This window comes from Engraulis encrasicolus, chromosome 13 (assembly GCF_034702125.1).
Source record: "Engraulis encrasicolus isolate BLACKSEA-1 chromosome 13, IST_EnEncr_1.0, whole genome shotgun sequence".
Classification (NCBI taxonomy): Eukaryota; Metazoa; Chordata; class Actinopteri; order Clupeiformes; family Engraulidae; genus Engraulis; species Engraulis encrasicolus.
The window spans coordinates 53827714-53841210 of record NC_085869.1 but is presented as its reverse complement, the minus strand read 5'-3'; the positions used below and the strand labels follow the sequence as shown (position 1 = coordinate 53841210).

At 45.2% G+C, this 13497-nt stretch overlaps 1 protein-coding gene across 1 annotated transcript in view; it reads right to left on the bottom strand.

The window, feature by feature from the left end:
• dnah7 (dynein, axonemal, heavy chain 7) overlaps positions 1-13497 on the bottom strand; it is a 149456-nt gene that overhangs the window by 79616 nt on the left and 56343 nt on the right. Inside the window, exons 36-43 of the mRNA XM_063214309.1 lie at positions 10306-10503; positions 7013-7168; positions 6380-6548; positions 4926-5052; positions 4077-4296; positions 3102-3350; positions 2157-2366; positions 1300-1500 (exon numbers count right to left, since the gene is read on the bottom strand). Coding sequence (XP_063070379.1) covers positions 1300-1500; positions 2157-2366; positions 3102-3350; positions 4077-4296; positions 4926-5052; positions 6380-6548; positions 7013-7168; positions 10306-10503 — 1530 coding nt within the window. The remainder of the gene's footprint in view (positions 1-1299; positions 1501-2156; positions 2367-3101; positions 3351-4076; positions 4297-4925; positions 5053-6379; positions 6549-7012; positions 7169-10305; positions 10504-13497) is intronic.

The window sequence follows — 13497 nt, the reverse complement described above, 5'->3', positions numbered from 1 at the left end:
CCAGCACCTATTGGCTTCCCTGCACATACATTCTTACTGTATTGTGCATACGCAAACACACACCGGTAAAGTAGGTTTACGTGTACCTTAATTTCCCTGGGGATGAATAAGATATACCTTTACTCTATTTCCTATTTTATGAGAACATCAAAGGACGTATACATCAAAAACAAAGTGCAAAAATAGCAAAGCACGCTGAGGAAAAGGCTCTGAAATATGTTTCCAGAGGACTAGGAGCTTCCTGGAGTAACTCAATGCTTAGATGTTACGGTCATCCCTAGTGTGACTGGCAGAGTAACCTGTATACAGTAAACAGAAGTTTTCTATGTCTTAAGATTTGGTTGAATTGAATGCGTCTCTGGCACTGCTAATAAATTGAGTACTGCACTGCTATAATTCCCCTGTTGAGAATATTATTTTAACACACTTGAAAGAGTCTATACCTGTAGATAGATGTCCCATAGCTACAGTATAAGGTATGGTTATGTAACATCAAAGGAGGAATACATTCAAACAAAAGATAATACCACCACACACACACCCTGAAGGGCCTCTTGAGACCATCATCTTTTTCATTTCACATTCTTCCCGTCTACTGCAAACAGGGTGGGTATGTCTGCCATGTTTAACAACACGTGTGCGTATGGTTACTTTATCCAGATGTCCTATACAGTATGTAATGCAAGAACATAAAAGGAGGTATAAACGCCTGTTGAGTGCGTTATTTTCGCAAGACCTGCTTCTCATCAACAGCAGAGTTGGGCACCTCTCAGACTTGAACCAGGTCGCCCGTACTGCAGGCATGTTGTCTGGTTATGGAATAGGTAAGCCACAACAGTATTCATTATTCACAACCACCAAGAGTGGGCACCTCTCCCATGTTGGGCAATGTATGTATGCTTACTGTAACCAGATGTCCCAAAGGTACAGTGAACTTTTCTCAACTAGCCTTAACTTGTGACCAGACCTGTTTCTTGCTCATGACGAACAGGTTGGGCACTTCTCAGACATACACACGCGCGCGCACACACACACACGCACACGCACACACACACACACACACACACACACACACACACACACACACACACACACACACACACACACACACACACACACACACACACACACACACACACACACACACACACACACATACACAAACACACGTTTTTACTTCACCTGCTTCTCGTCCATGGTGAACATGTTGGACCCCTTTTCCTTTTCCATGTTGAGCACATTTTCCATGCTTACAATGGCGGTATAGAGGCTTGTGGAGAGTATTATTTGTTACCAGACCTGCTTCTCGTCCACGGCGAAGAGGTTGGGCACCTCGCCCGTGTTGAGCAGGTTGCTGACGTCCTCCAGGAAGGACTCCATCTTGATCTGCGTGTCGGTGAAGAGGAAGACGCCGTGCGTGTCGGTGGAGGTGGACTTCCTCATGATCACCTTCAGGTCGTCGCGCCACTCCACCATGCCGTAGCTCTTGGAGATCTCCACCTGGACAGAGACATCACAAGCCCATCACATCAGCTGGCAAATATTTAGCATTTCTGAACATATTACTGTAACGTCGAATGATATCGACATAACAATTAAGCCGATTCATAGTGATCCATATAACAGTATGCATGCACGTACTGTAAACAAGTATGAGCCCATAGTCATGCAGACGCGCTAATAAAGAGATGAGGACAACTTCAGATCTACATGTTTTTTGTTAATTCTGTGTAATGGATTATGACATCAGTTGTTTTTGAACATATTGGTATGGGGTGATATTGGCATCATTTTAGGCCTATTTAATATAGAGATCCATATAACATATGTTATCCATAAACTACATGCACTGCATACACAAGTATGAGCCCAAACTCATGCAGAAATATTAGAGACAACTTCAGGTTTACACGTTATTGTGTTAACTCGGATAGCTATGGTAATGGGAGCCTAATGTTTATTAAGGCTTTTTCGCTATTCAGTTCCCCCAATTCCACTAGCTGGAAGTGTGAAAGTATTTATCTTCAGTATCACATCAGCCATTAAGGAAAACCCTGACTCTATACTTTGAACTTACAGAAGACAGGGGGAATACATTGCAAAATGGCACATAACGAAACATAGTTACTGTAAGTAAGAATTTGCTGGAGTCTGACCTGGAAGACCTCGATCTCGGCCATGTGCGCGGCCAGGCGCGTGAGTGACTGGCGGCCGCTGCCCCCGACCCCCACCAGCAGGGAGTGCCCGCGCGGCTGCTTGATGACGCGCGAGATGCGGCACACGTGCTCGATGGCGAAGCGGAACAGCACCAGGTTCATGGGCGCCTTGCTCACGTTGTTGTACTCCTCCAGGTGACTCTCCACAACCTGTAGTAAAGTGAGCAGAGGCACAATCAGAGGCTGATGCTAATACTCTAACAAGAAGGAGAGGTCTCGAAACATTACAAGGTACTAAGTAGGGGTGGGCATAGATTAATTTTTTTAATCTAGATTAATCTCACTGTAATTTTGAAATTAATCTAGATTAATCTAGATTAATCTATATCAAAATGGCTCATTCAGAAATGGCGCACTAGCGAAATAATGCCGAAAAAACCCTTGGGGTTTCTTAAGACAGATGGTGCATTAGAACAGAGCTCATCTTTTTTTTCAAAAATGCATCTCATCTTCAAAAAATGGTCATGTTGATACTTGGTGATGAAAAAACTCACTGCAATATGTGCAAAGTGTGTCCAATATGTTAGAAAGCATATACAGTTATAAAGACAATGATATAGATGTCGATTTGTCCCGCGTTTCTGCCAGGTTTCTCGTAGCCAGGTTATGTTATGTTGGCCAAGTTAAACCTGTGTTACTTTTGGATAGGTTGAACTCTGTTCGTAGTAGTACAGACCCAAGAGCACTCCCCTACACAGTAAAACTTTGTAAGTCAGTTAAACGTAAAAAAGGTAAATTGCCTGCTGCCTTAAGTTTGTAAGATAACTCAACTCAAGGCTTAACTGAACTCGAGTCTTTCTCAAGTTGAGTTAACTTACAAACTTAACGACTCAAACCTTTTTATTTTTAGCTGGCTGCACCATAATTTACAGAGCGGTAACCCACCTGGCGCAGCTGGTCGAGGTCGGCCACCTCGCGGTAGTTGCGGTCCTCGCCCTTGGGGTCGTGGAAGTCACAGAACATCAGGCTGCGCAGGTCGTCCTCCGTCACGCTGCCGTCCAGGTCCTGGTCCAGGTGCTGGAAGAGCTGGTGGAAGTTCTCCTTCAGGTGGCTGTCGCACACCTGCTGCAGGAAGCCCACCATCCACGCCTGGTCCGACTTGTGCACCAGCCGGTCGTAGTACACGCGCTGGACCTGGTGGCAGGCAAGGGGTGGGTGGAGAAAATAGCAAGAACATGGAAGGTGGAAGGTGAATGCATGATGCATAGTATGATTACAACTTGTGCACCAAATGGTCTAAGTACGTATACCTGCAAGTCAATTTCATATTTCTATTCACATTCCATGTCCACTCAAGTACATCCATGTCTATAACCATCACCAAGCAATATGATATTAATGATGTAAAAATGGTGCTTTTATTTTTATTTTTAAAGATTTTCTAGATTCTTTCTAGATTTTCTTTCTCTCTTTCCACTGTCTATGGCAGAAGTAGTAGTACTAACAGTAGTATTCATGTGAAACGAACAAGTGTTACGAATAGTCTGTTTTTTGTGTGCCTTCAGAAACTAGAATCTCCCATACAGCTAGGGAATTATCCTCACTCACATTAAAAGCCGACCTGCCTTTGTATGCCTTTGATCTGTTTTATATTTGCAAGTTAAAAACCCCTGCCTTATCCTTGTTTAAACTCTTTGTGTTTGGGGAGTATGGGAATTCGAAAGGCAAAGCTCTGGCAAGGGCATGAGTATGACTACGGTCCCTGACAGCTTTGGCTGTGCCCAGGACTAAGACAACTGAAAGGCCTGCCTTTTCAATACAAACAACGTAATGAGGGCTTCCCCTCTCCCTGGGCCCAGGACAAATAACCCCTGTGCTTGCCTGAGTATGACCACAACAGGGGAGGAGGTGACGTATTACCTCATGTACCCAGAGGCGCTTCAAGGCCTTGGGGTCCTCGGCCGTCTCGGGCCGGGACAGGCAGACGCCCTGGATGACGCGGGAGAAGTCGCGCAAGTTGAACAGGTAGTGGGACTTGGCGGGCGTGGGCAGCAGATTCTTGGTGGCCTCCTGGTACACGAGCATGGTGCCGTTAATGATCTGGGAGGTCACGCTGGCGAAGGACTTGGGGAACGCAAACCTGGAGGAAAATACAATATGTGCTTTACGTGACATTACATTATACTTAGCTGACGCTTTTATACAAGTACAAAGCGACTAACAATTATTAACAGGGTAGAGGTTACAGTCCACTGAAACAGCAGAATGAGGTTAGGTGCCTTGCTTAAGGGCACTTGAGTCATGGATGGAGGTGTAGGGGGAGACAAAAATTTGAAAAAGATTCGAAAGCCCCTTTTTTGTTGGGAAAAAAAAAAAAACGGTCATCTTGGCAATAATATTTCCAGTAACTGGTGAAGGGCTTGGGGAACACAAAAATGAGTATGTGTTTTAAGGGTTGTTTTGTATGACGAAAGAAAGAAAGAAAGAAAGAAAGAAAGAAAGAAAGAAAGAAAGAAAAAAGCATGCTGCCTAAACTGTGTTGAAATATTGGCCAATGCCTGAACCATTCATCATGTGCTTTAGCAAAGGTATTTAGAACACATGGGCATACGCACACACACTCACAGTCACAGAAACACACTTTGTGCATGCACGTACACAAACACACACACACACACACACACACACACACACACACACACACACACACACACACACACACACACACACACACACACACACACACACACACACATGCACAACAATTACCGAATGGTCAGGTGCCAGTCCAGGATGCGTGAGAAGATGGTGTACATGGTCCTTTCATCAAAGTCATTTATCGTCACCGTGTTGAAGTGACGAAGGAATCGCGGCGTCACCGGGTTCCTTCCACCACCTGAGGAAAGAAATTCATGACATGAATAAAGGTGGAATGAAGAGGAACTTGCAGGCTGTGTGCACTTATAAATATTAAGTGTGCATACCGTAGTTAAAAGCTGACGCTACTTTGCCTCAATATTATTTATGCAAATGTCAAAAGGTTAATTGACATTTGAAAGGACATGCCACAAAGGGAAATCTAATTAGGTCGTGGAATAACATTTATTAGCGCCTGCCTACTGGTGAGAGAGCAAATTGAAGAGGTGAAAAGAGAAAAGTTGATACCTCTCCATTAACCCCTATTATAAGTTTGGTAGACAGAGAATACCAATGAACAAGTTGTAATTTGTTAGAGGAAATGTCTGCAATGTCAAAGTTATCTAATAACATTTCCCTAGCCTGGTTTTACCATCCCTTTGTAATTAAGTACATGTAGAGTAGAGGGCCTGGAACTGGAGTTCTGGGAGGGGTTTGGTCTTGTTACCAGACAAGCGACCAAGTAGCAACATTCCGGTAAAAGCAATGAAGCCGTTTTTTTTGTCCCTTGTTACTGTATGCTACGGAAGTAGGCTTTCAGGTTATGAAAATCCCATAGACTGCAATGTTAATGCTAACCAGACAATTTTACACGTCAAATAAACATACTTACAGCTTGGTACAAAGATCAAATTTCCGTGTGTCAATTATGTGGATATCCACAACAACCATTACATTGTTGTGACTAGTGTTTTAAATGCTTTCCATTGTACACATAACTGAGTGTAAGTTTTACAAACTATTACGGACATTGTTGGCAGCAGGGCTCTAAATTAACTTTTTTCATCACCAGCCAAAATGGCTATTGGATTTTAACCTTACCAGCCAAACACATGCTAACTAATGGGTGAATGTGGCTGATAAGTTGGTCTTTTTTACCAGGCAAACTGAAATTTCACCAGCATTTGGCTGGTTGGCTGGTGTTAATTTAGAGTCCTGGTTGGCAGTCTGGCAATCTAACTTGTTACTCCAGACAGACGAGCACTTGTGACTTGTGGCAGAGTTCACCCCTCCCTCATCAGTAATCGGTTTCCAATGTCCTGAACAAATGTTAGTGATTGGATAAAATAGAATCATAGTCTTTCAAAAACCTGCAAGCCTTTGATCTTATGGTAAGACCACTTCCCTTACCATCAGGCCACGGCTGCCCCACTAACAAAACTCATACAGTACGTAGTCAAGTTTACTAACTTAACGACTACAGATGATGCAATGTCAAAGTACTGCTTTAATAACCTTTATAACATATTTTTTTCTCCCAACAATGTGTATTATTGACCCCAAACACGCTGGAAGTGCAGACCTACCGGGGGGTCCCATGGCGCACATGATCTGGATGTCCACCAGGTTGATCATGGAGCAGTCCTTCAGCTCGTACCAGTTCCAGTGGTCCAGCCACTGCCTCAGCAGCTCCACCGGGGGCTGCGCTCCGTACGTCTCTCGCGCAGGCATATTCACGTCGTCCACAAACACCACCTGCAGCCCCAGGAAACAAAAAGGTGTTTTCAAAAATAATAAAATCTTATCTGCTTTACAACATGTCGTCAGATTGTTTGACTTGTGGTCACTTTCTATTCATAGAACCATTCTATTTTATCATAGAACGAGAACGATGCTATTCTATTCTGTTCTATTCTATTCTAATCTAGTCTACCTATCCTATTCTATTCTATTCTGTTCTGATCAATTCTCTTGCGGTGATAAATCACCCTTTCATTATAATATCTCCACGGCAGCACCACGGCAGACATTTAGTAACACGCAAAGCATACAGCATCAAGGTTATGCACATTTGGTGTGACCCATCTGTTCTGTGTGGGTGCATCTCTGCCTGTCAGCCTGCGTTGCCCCAGTACAGGAGCAACCGCATCCACCAACACCTGGCTGCACACACCTGTGGTAAACACCACCTGCTCCCGGCCCCTGCTCCATGCTCTCACCGTTCTCTTGCCCAGCGGCGGGCCGAAGACGCCTTTGCGGCGCTTGTCCAGCTTGGACATGATGATGTTCTGGGTCTGGGCGGCCGTGGTCTGGGCCGAGAAGTTGATCTGCAGCGGCACGTACACATCCTTCTTCAGCCGTTTCAGGAGGAAGTCCTGAGATACAAGAGATCAAAAGGTGTGTGTCAAGATTGGGCAGATAAACGATTAGAAGGGTAAATGTGAAATGCTGAAAAGTGTTTGTTTGGTTCTTGAAAGTCTCTGAACATCAGTCATATTTATTTAACCATCCCTGTTATATCAACAATGTAACGAAATGTGCAACAATATGTTACGTATATTACAGTACAGTGTTACGTATATTACATTACAGTGTATGTGCTGACGTATAGTGCCGCAGTGTTACAGTTACAGTAGGAACGGTAGTTAGGGAGGGTTGGGGTTGGTGTTAGATACAGCATGTACATACTGTATCATTACTTACATTTAGATACGTTATAAAAGAAACATGAAATCAAATGTTAACTTCTCCTGAAATTAAATGGTCTACAAAGGTGGCAGTAGGGAAAGTACTGTAGATGGCATGGCGTGATTTGGTGCAAAAGTACTTTTGAATGAGGCAGGTTAAGGAGTCTCAGAAAGCACTCAGAGGCACAATGCATGGTCTAATGTGTAATAAGGGCCACAGGTTAACTTGTTCTATTTATTGTTCATGATGATAGCCTCGTTCTAATCGTTCTTGAAAGATTTGACTTTCTGCCATCGTGTTGGAACACATCAAAAAGGAAATATATTAGATGATGATGGGCAGATAAAGTTATGGGGGGAAAAATTCGGAGTTTAAGAATTCAAAAGCATGTCATTGGTAATTTACTGGGAATGTAACCTTGGATTTCTATTCACACATTTTTTCGAAGCACTCCATGATTGATGCTTTTCACCTTGAAAAAAATACATAGAAAAGTCCTTGGCTTCTCTCATAGTTACAGTAAAATGGCATCACATACTACTTTACGCTAAAAGACACCTCTATAGGAAAAAAGTGGTGAAAGGGAAAATACAATCATTACTTGTTTGAAAAGAGCCGATTTAAATAAGGGCAGCTTGTCCTCGAAGAGTGGGAAACTGAGTGTCGGATGAAACATAAAGCGCAGAGACGTTTTTCAGCGGCAGCGCTGTGCTTCTATGTCAGGCAGACGTCTCCTTAAACACTTAAGACGTTAAGGAAGAGAAAACACCTACACGTAAATGTGCTGCGTGTCAGATGGCGCTCGCCGTCTAGAGTCTTGAGCATGTTAGACTTAATGTGTTTTGAAAGTGACGAGCATGAGGGGGGTAAAGGATGGTGTGTGCACATGCGTCACTGTGTGTGCGTGTGCATACTGTGTGTGTGTGTGTGTGTGTGTCTGTGTGTGTGAGTGTGTGTTCAATGCCAATGTGTCTCCATAATGTGTCTCTGTGTGTGTGTATATGTGAAATGCATATGTGTGTGTGTGTGTGTGTGTGTGTGTGTGTGCGCGCGCAAACTACTGTGTGTGTGAGTGTGTGTTCAATGCCAATGTGTCTCCATAATGTGTCTCTGTGTGTGTGTATATGTGAAATGCATATGTGTGTGTGTGTGTGTATGTGTGCTTGTGTGTGTCTACATGTGTGTGTTGGGGTTAGGCACGGCTATGACACAAGAGCGTAACGAGGCGGATAATGGATGAGGCCGTTAGTGTGATGGATCTGGGCCGTGCTGGTGCCTGCCACCCCGCCAGCCCCACCAGCACCCGCTCAGCTCAACTCAGCTCGGCTCGGCTAGACTCGCTCGGCTCCCTGGGTAAAAAAAAGGGAGTGCAGCAGCTTGCGCTCCTCTCTCCTCCCTCTCTCTCCTTCATGGTGCGGGTCGACGGGGTTTGGCACAGTGTGCTGCAGTTGGTCTGAGGCCTCCAACTCATTTATCAAAAGTCGGCCTTACCAACAACACCCCCCCAACCACACAAACACACACACCTACACACACCTACACACACACACACACACACACACACACACACACACACACACACACACACACACACACACACACACACACACACACACACACACACACACACACACACAGAAACCAACCATCCACCACTAACACCTCCACTACCAGCCAACTATCGCCGGCCGGCTCCCTTTCACACCCCCCGCACCCACACAGCTCTCACCACCCCACCAGCCACCGGCCACCCTCCCATCCCATCCTCCACTCAGACACATAAACCCTCGACTGGGCATGGCAGGGCGGTCGGATGCCCCGCAGCTCTGTGAGACTGGCCCGGCTCCTTGGCCGTTCAAAAATATTGCTGGCTGGCTGGTGGTGGGCTGGCTGGATGAGTTGCTCGGCAGATTCCTGGTGCTGTGCTGTGCGTGGGCAGCTTAGCTGAAGAGGCAGATGAATAGGTGGCCCCATCCCATCCCATCCCATCCCATCCCATCCCATCCCATCCCATCCCATCCCATCCCAAATCCCATCCCATCCCATCCCATCCCATCCCATCCCATCCCATCCCATCCCATCCCATCCCATCCCATCCCATCCCATCCCATCCCATCCCTACCTTCCTGATTGCTCTGCCTGCCTGCCTGCCTGCCTGCTTCCCTGCCTGGTGTTGGCAGGGTGTCTGGAGCCATGCGGTTCAGCCGCTGAAATGTGGCAGCCAGGCTGTGGCGGGTACGCACGCCCTTGTGGGCTGGCCAAAATAAACCCCAAATTGTTCTCCGGGGGGGGGAGGTTGGGGGGTGGGGGGTGGAGGATATGTGCTGTGCTGCTGGGTGTGAAGAGCAGAGCAGAAGAGGGGCTGGGGACCCAGTTGCCTGGCTGGACATATTTTGAGTAATTTCTGTGGTGTGAAAAAGGCCTGATGGACTGACTGTCTCATACACAGCATCTCACAAACTGGTTAGGCTGTTTGGACAGGCTCACTAGATTTACTGTATTAAAGAAAAACTACATATGCACGACAACTGCATATCCCACAAGTGAAGCATCACATGGCAGATCCTCATTATGAGCAAATGTGTGTGTGTGTGAATGTGAAGCACTTTGAGTCAACTACTAGGTAGTTGATATTTTGCTACACAAATAAACAAATTTTGATTTGGTCTGGGAAGCTTTCTTTACTTTTGTTGTAATTGGGTGGTGTCTGTGTGCATGAGTTTGTGTGTGTGTGCTTGTGTGTGTTTGCCAGTGCATGTATGTGTGTGTGTGTGTGTGTGTGTGTGTGTGTGTGTGTGTGTGTGTGTGTGTGTGTGTCACGTACAATGATGTAGACGCTCTTGCCAGTGCCGGTGGGCCCGATGAAGACGGTGGGCTTCTGGTGTGTGACCAGCATCTCCATGAGGGCCGTGTAGCGCACCGTGTTCTCCGTGGGCACGATGATCTCGTTGAACTGCATGTCCTTGGGGATGGCCGGGGCGTTCTGCAGCTCCTCCGTCCACAGCTCCCACCGACCCAGGCCCTGAGGACGCCAAGGAGAACATGCTGCTGCTGAGTACCAGCCCAACCAACACCAGCACATGAATAACTGACACAAGCACATTGATAAACTCACACCAGCAATTTAATACCCAACACCACACTGGTAATAATGCTTTACGAAATATTGAGCAGAACTAATGTTGAAAATGTACACTGACCAAAGAGTAACATTATTTTGAGTTGGCTCAAATGTTATCTGAAATAGAGCTCATTTCAACTCTTTAAGAGTTATAATAACACTGGTATTTCTACTGTATCTACTGTTGAGCCCATTACACAAATATGCACTACATGCTGATTGATGGTCCATGCAATCAAGACAATAGTAACTGGCGGGGTACCAGAGTCTGTAGCAGTCTTGTACTGGTATTAACAATGTAACAGAATCCATAAAACAAAATGTGTACAAATGGGGCATGAACACCAATGTTGAGCGAGGCCATTATACAGTTGTGTACAGTTAAATATGTAGTTGTTATAATTGTTAAAATGGCTCAAGGATGCAAATAACAAGAGCTATCTCCCCATAACAGACAGGAGACTTGTCCTGAGACTTGTTGTGCAACATTTCCACCTAGAATGAAAATTGGGCACAACAATTACACAGAATCTAAGTCATAGGCACAGAATCTGAACCATAATCATTTTGTTATAAGTATACAATGGATCTTGAACCTCAATCCTTCTTACAAGAATGCAGAGTAAGATTGTAAAATGTATTATTACATTCTATATTCTATCAAATTGCACATTACCGCTCCATATTTATTTTATGAATTTTGCGTTCTAATACAATAAGAGTCAGACACACTTCACTGCGCAGCGCAGTAGACACTGGCTGAGTTTAAAGTTCTTTTTGTGATAATGCATGAGCGAACACAGTCAGTTCCATAGGAAGCACCAGAGCTGAGTTTTCGCAGAAAAGAGGAGGGGAAAGATCCATTTTGAGAAATCCATTTGACGGCTCAATAGGCTTGACAGGAGGCTGCGAGAGTGACTAAGAGCACTGCGACGGACACAAATAACCCGACACGCCACGGGGGCCTCAGCTTCACTCTTAGCAACAGGTGCTGGGGGTGGCGGCGGCCGCAGACTCGCGTCCAGTCCAGTCGTACTGTAGCGCCTGGCTGAACTTAAATGAATGCATTTTGAAAAGCACCAGCGGAGAGGGACTCAGCTACTCTCACCTCTTGACATTTATACAGTTTTCAAAAAGCACATCACCCATTGCAATACAGTGTACTTCCTTGCAGATTGAAATACATTAAGCTTAAATGCCATTTATAAAGCCCAGCGATAGGAGCTCTTCACATATAATAAAGTGCAATACAGAAAGCACAACCACAAAGCTCTGTAATAGGAGATTTCCACAGAAAAGAAGCGATCGGCTAAACCATTGCAGAGAGCCCTGTAATAGAGCCTCCACAGTAATACCTTTTGTGAGAGTTGGGTGACCGAATTTAGAAAAGGCCGGCTGTGCAGCTTGCTCTGGGGCTAATTAATGACCTTACTCAGAGAATGCAGGTGGGCGGTCGAACTCGGTGGCCTCACTAAACTCTTAGGTGAGTCAGTACTTTGTAGAGGGGACGAACAAACTTGCTGATCTCACCTCTAATAATGAATACAAATAATTACGGACGGACACACTAATGATAGAACCCTACTAAACTACTTGATGAAGCCATAACTGACCCTGATGAAGCAGTACTAGTAGAGGTTGTCCTCCTCATGTACTGGTCAGTGTTGCCCAATTGGGCTGCTTACGATGGTCGTCGGGTAAAAATGGCCTTTCTGCTGGGTTTTCTGCATGTTTATGGCCATAGAAATCAATAGAATTTAGTTCAAATTGGGCGTGCTTCAAGGCGGGTTTTGGGCATTTTTTTGGGTTGGAAATCAGCAGTCTCATCTGGCAACCCTGGTACCATAGAGTCTAACTATTGTACCTAACCTCCTTGATGAAGCGATAACTGGTAGAACCGAACTAACCTTCCTGACGAAGCACTACTGGCAGAGAGTAGTCTACTCGTTGGCCTAACTAACCTTCTGGATAAAGTGGTACTACTAGAGTCTCACTATAGTAACTGACCTCCTTGATGAAGCGGTACTGGTAGAGTCTAATGGTGCATTCCAGTCCCAAGTCATCCTAGTAGGAGATCGCACTTATCCTACCTGGATATTGCAGCTGCCGTTCCTGACATTTGAAGTGGAAGTTCTACATCCATGGCAACCCCCGCGGTTCAGCTGACTTAAGCGAGGTGTTTTCACACGAGCCAAAAAAGCCACAATAGTTATTACTCTGTCATATGTTACATTTATGTTGACACAATATCATGTAATAACACAAAGTTTATGCTGAGTAAAAATTGCTGTGTTTGGAACAGCTGCACAAAAGAGAAATGGAGTTTCACTATTTACATTTCACATTTTAAATAACGGCTACATGGGGGCCGCCATTATTGTCCGACTTCGATTTGTTGAGGTGGGAGTAGTGCGAGTCACCCCGACCTCGCTAGTTGGAGCTCCCACTTTGACTGGCGTTCCAGAGCGTTTTTCGTAGTAGGAGGTTGGATAAGTGCGATCTCCTACTAGGATGATTTGGGACTGGAATGCACCATAACTAACCTCCTTGATGAAGCGGTACTAGTAGAGTCTAACTAATGTCTGAACCTGCGGTTCCTCTCGTACTGAGCAGGATTACTATTGCAACAACATATCATCAGTAGGGTAAGAGGAAACAGTCTCACAACGGTCTAAACCCAGCTCACATTCCCTATTAATGGGTGAACAATCCAACGCCTGGTGGATTCTGCTTCACAATGATAGGAGGAGCGGACATCGAAGGATCAAGAGTTAGAGTCTGACTACTGTATAGTGACAGACCTCCTTGGTGAGGCGGTACTGGTGGTGTCTAACTCGGGGGTTTCCAAACTTTACCATGACTTTGCCAAGGCACCCCAGATATGAGCCGTGCCAC